General features: G+C 52.1%; 1 protein-coding gene across 1 annotated transcript in view; it reads right to left on the bottom strand.

Annotated features, from left to right (window-relative positions):
- Positions 1 to 618: 618 nt before the first annotated feature.
- Positions 619 to 4335, bottom strand: part of NOC4L (nucleolar complex associated 4 homolog) — a 10221-nt gene continuing 6504 nt past the window's right edge. Inside the window, exons 10-15 of the mRNA XM_069088910.1 lie at positions 4036 to 4096; positions 3462 to 3572; positions 2354 to 2520; positions 1597 to 1679; positions 1216 to 1329; positions 619 to 812 (exon numbers count right to left, since the gene is read on the bottom strand). Coding sequence (XP_068945011.1) covers positions 693 to 812; positions 1216 to 1329; positions 1597 to 1679; positions 2354 to 2520; positions 3462 to 3572; positions 4036 to 4096 — 656 coding nt within the window. The 3' untranslated portion in view covers positions 619 to 692. The remainder of the gene's footprint in view (positions 813 to 1215; positions 1330 to 1596; positions 1680 to 2353; positions 2521 to 3461; positions 3573 to 4035; positions 4097 to 4335) is intronic.

Genomic DNA, 4335 nt, shown 5'->3' with positions numbered 1-4335 from the left:
ACTGAGTAAGCATTTTTGTACAGGCCTTGAGGGGAAAAAAATTGCAGGAACCTGGATAAAAATGAGATCCTTTCCTGCCTGCTCACAGGGGCTGCAACCCTGCAGGCTGCAGAGGTGAGTAAGGTCACACCCTGGGCACCAGACGGGGCACAACATGGAAGGGAAAGAAGGGCTTTTTAAAGCATGAAACAAAGGGAGCAAGCCTTTATATGGTACCTATATGTACCAGGCATCGAGCTAAGCACTTCATATCTCATCTGATCCTCACAACAACCCTGAAAGGCAGGTGCTGTTATGATCCCTATTTTATAATGAGGAAACTGAGGAAGACAGGGAAATGAGTTGCCCAGGGTCACACAGCTAGTAAGTCTGAGGCCAAATTTGAATTCAGGTTGCCACCTAGTTGACTATGACTTTCTACAAAATTATTTTCAGTCTTAGAAAATGCCCCTTCCCACAGCACATGGGCATTCTGTGGTAAGCCCCATTTGTTAGAGAGAAATCTCAAAGCCCCCAGTGAAGAGTTAGTTAACAGACTCTTCTAAGCCTTGCCAAGGGTACGACACCACCCTACACCACGTCTGCCCCACACTCCCCACAAAGAGATACACCGAGTCGTTCTGTAAAAAAATATTTAATCCCAAATCTGAGGGTTACAGGAGTTAAGGGAGAATGCAGTGAAGGTGAGTATGTCAGTCCAGGGCAAAGAGTTCTCCAGAGAGGTCGCCTCTCCGGCCAAGCAGCCCCTGCGGCTGCAGGAACTCCAGGGGGACGGGGCCAGATTCCTCCTTCTTAAAGTCCTTCTCAAAGATCTGGAGAAGAAAGAGGTTGTAGAGGTGTGGTGATGCCAGTCAGGGTTATGGGCTCAGGGGAATAAGGTCTTGTACTACTGAGTGTGCTAGAAACCAATAACCAGCTGAAGCTGTGTGATGAGTGGCAGCTTTGGTCACCAGGTGGTGTATGCTGATAGCCTCGCCATCCCTGCACTTTCAGGGCAGAGCAATCACAGCAAACATCAGGCCACCCGGCCTTGCCTTCCCAGAAACTTTCGTCCATGACCACACCCATACTCCATTCCCCTGGGAAGCTGAATGGCCATCCGGGGGAGGAACACAAGCATATGTACATGCAGACACACACACACGCGTGTGCGCACACACATATATACAAACACACATACATACACACACACAACACACACTCCCCTCCACACACCTCATAAGGAGAGAGCTCCAACAGCTGGGCAATGCTGACTTCATGAGGGGACAAGGCCTGGTTGATGGCCATGGCTGCTCTGGCTACCTCCGGGTGATAATGTCTCTGAAGAGCCTTCAAAAGATGAGATCAGAGCATAATTAGTGTCTCCCTCTGACCAAAACCACAGTCCATTCACCTGCTCCCCATCCACCCCACCTTCTGCTAAGAAGCCCTTAGTCTGATGGGAAAGACCAGGCTTTCCCCTGGGAAAATGAATGGGCAGCCCCTGGCATGAAGAGGGGGCTTCCATGCCTGCCCCCCACAGTTTACAGCCTACTGCTCCTTCTGGTGAGGATACAAAGGGACCAGTTTCCAATGAAAAGGCCTGAGTCCACTCACCTTGAGCTCCCACAGGCAACTCTCCAGGGCATGACTTTTGGCTGGATCTTCTTCCTTCATGTCATAGGGGTCAGCCGTCAGACCTAGGAACAAAAAGCCAAGTATCACAGAAACTTTACATTCCTAGAGACTGTGGACACAAGGCATAGAAAGAACTGTGATTTGCTGGTGGCCAGAGAAAAGCTAAGAGCAAAGTCAGACCTAAAACCTCCTGCTCAGGGGTCCTTGCATGGAGCTCTGCAGAGAGCTGAGAGCGTGCTGGCTGCTCCCCATGCCCAGGGAAGTAGGCTGGGGGAGATGGAAAGCAGAGCTGTAGGAGGCACCCACACCCACACACACAAATCAGGAGGAGCTGCAGGTTCTCCTCCATGGAGCCTTCCAGCCCTTAGTCCCTCTCCCCTCTTGCCTTTTACCAAAACACCCATTTTTCACTTAGAAGGCTCAGTGGTAGAACAGCCTCAGATCAAGGCATATCTGAAGCCTGGTGGGGAAGGGCTCCCTTCTCACTGAGCCTGGCCTTGCCCTGCCTGCCACCCTCACCGCGGACCTCCCCCAAAGGACCTTGTGGTACGATACAGCCGCTTTCTGGAGTGTCCTGGAAAGGGAGAATCTTATGAGACTTAAACCCAAAACGTGTCATTTGGCTGTAGGAAGAAGGTCTCTGTCTGTCTGTGCTCAAGGCCAAAGCCCAGGACCAGGAAGTCTCCTGACTCTCCGAGCATGTGGGAAGCTCAAGGCCACCCTGGCCCCTCCTCACCACTGGCCTCAGCACTGGGGCGGTGGATCAGGGCCTTGCAGGCAGGATGTCTTCGGAGCAAGTTGCAGATGAAGGGAATGACCATGAGCAGTGCCTCTGGAGGGGCAGTCAGGGACAGGCGGCACAGGCGTTTGGCAAAAGCAGCCACCAAGTAAGCAGGTAAGTGCCTGTCCAGAAAAATGCAGTTAGAGCCTGGGGGGGTAGAAGCTGCCCAGCCCCCACCTGTAGAACCCCGGAAGGCCCCCTCCAATGAGAACAGGCAGACCATGCACTAGGAAAACCTAATACTCTAAAGATCTTGTAAGGCAGAAACCAAGGGCAATTTATGTAACAAAAGAATTTACCACAAGACTTATTTGGGTTCATTTAATGTAGGTTTGAGTGATAAACTATCTCCTGGTTAAAATAAGATAGACCGCTACATGTCCTTCCCCTTTATTTCTTCATGTCTGGTGTTAATGGTTTTTCTGTCTCCACAACCTCTACGTGTGACCCAGCCTCTCTGGGGCTGGCTGGCCATCAGGAGCCCTGGGCCAAGTCCAGCTGTGCCCCTACCAATCCATTTGTTCAGGCAAACTAAACTCTGTATACCTCAGCTTTATCACTCCTAAAATGAGAAGAGCAATTCCATTCCACTTCTAAAGAGTCATCCCTACACAAGCAGACTGCTTTGGTTTTGTTGCATGGCCAACCCCAGCCAGCACACCCAGATGGGTGATGGCTGCAGGGCGAGGATCGAGACTAGCCCGAATCTGTCTCCTCCACACAATGGCTGACTTCAGGCACCCTGGATCTTCTCCACCGCCACGTTAAGCTCTTAAGGAAGGCTCTGTGATGACAAGGCTAGGTTCCTATTCCCCTCTGCCTCTGCCCTCCCAACCTACTCACTCCCTTCTGGATCCCCACCACAGAATGGTTAGGACAGCTTCCCAGACTCTCCTGCTTCTGCCCAGGCCAGGAAGTGACCTTTAGGGTTTGAGAAGACGATGTCAGACTCGCATAACACACCTCTAGAATGCTCAGCAGAGAGGGTGGCTAGGCTGGGAGGGCCCAGGGCAGACCCCAAAAGCATTTCTCATCCTCTTATGCTCCTGGGACATATACTTACGAGGAAGACAAGAACAAGTCTGCCAGGTGGAAAAAGCGTGCTCGGTACTTCACATGGAAAACAGATGGATCCAAAAGGCTGTACAGCTTTCGATAGAAGTCAGGGTACTCACTACAGTGGAAAGGAACAGAGCAGGGACTCAGGAGACCAGGTGAGCCTGGCTTCAGGCCCCTTACAAATGGGTCTGGTCCCCTTCTAGGAGTCTACCGCATACTCTGACCCTCAAAATACCTCCCACACGGGAAGAAAAGAAAATCATCTCCCTCAGGAAAGAAGAAAGGCCTGGAAGGGTTGCCCTAAGTTAGATGGCAATCCCATGGGAGAACGATCACCCATACACAGACCTCCCATCCATCATTCAACTCTGCTTCCAGCGCCCAACTCTCAAGAAAAGGGCCGGCAGTGACGGACACGTTGAGGAGAGGGCCGGGGTAAAAGAAGGCACAGTCACATGATGACATGGAACTGTGACCAGAGAGAAAGGGGGAAGGCCACACTCAGAATAAGGCAGGGTGGCTCAAACTTCAGGCCCCCAACCAACCCTGCCAGCCTCCTCCTCACCAGCCCCACTCACAGATTATGCTGATGAATCAGGATGAAGAGCCCATGCAGGGCCAGGAGGCTTATGGCACCACCTGCAAGAGAACAGAGGCCATCAACCCACATCAGCCTCTGACCAAGACACAGCCATCCCGACCCCAAGCCCTTCCTTCCCCAGAGACAGTCCTCACTCCCCCCAAGATATACACAGGAATCCCCAGACACACACCCCATCAGACATCCAGAAAACCTGCCCAGACATCAGACAACCCGCCCCCAGACATCAGACAACCCGCCCCCAGACATCCAGACAACCTTCCCCCAGACATCCAGA

Source organism: Petaurus breviceps, unplaced genomic scaffold (genome assembly GCF_028583685.1).
Source record: "Petaurus breviceps papuanus isolate PSGF00001 unplaced genomic scaffold, PetGlider_PUasm1.0 103, whole genome shotgun sequence".
NCBI lineage: Eukaryota > Metazoa > Chordata > Mammalia > Diprotodontia > Petauridae > Petaurus > Petaurus breviceps.
This window is presented reverse-complemented; position numbering and strand designations above follow the sequence as displayed.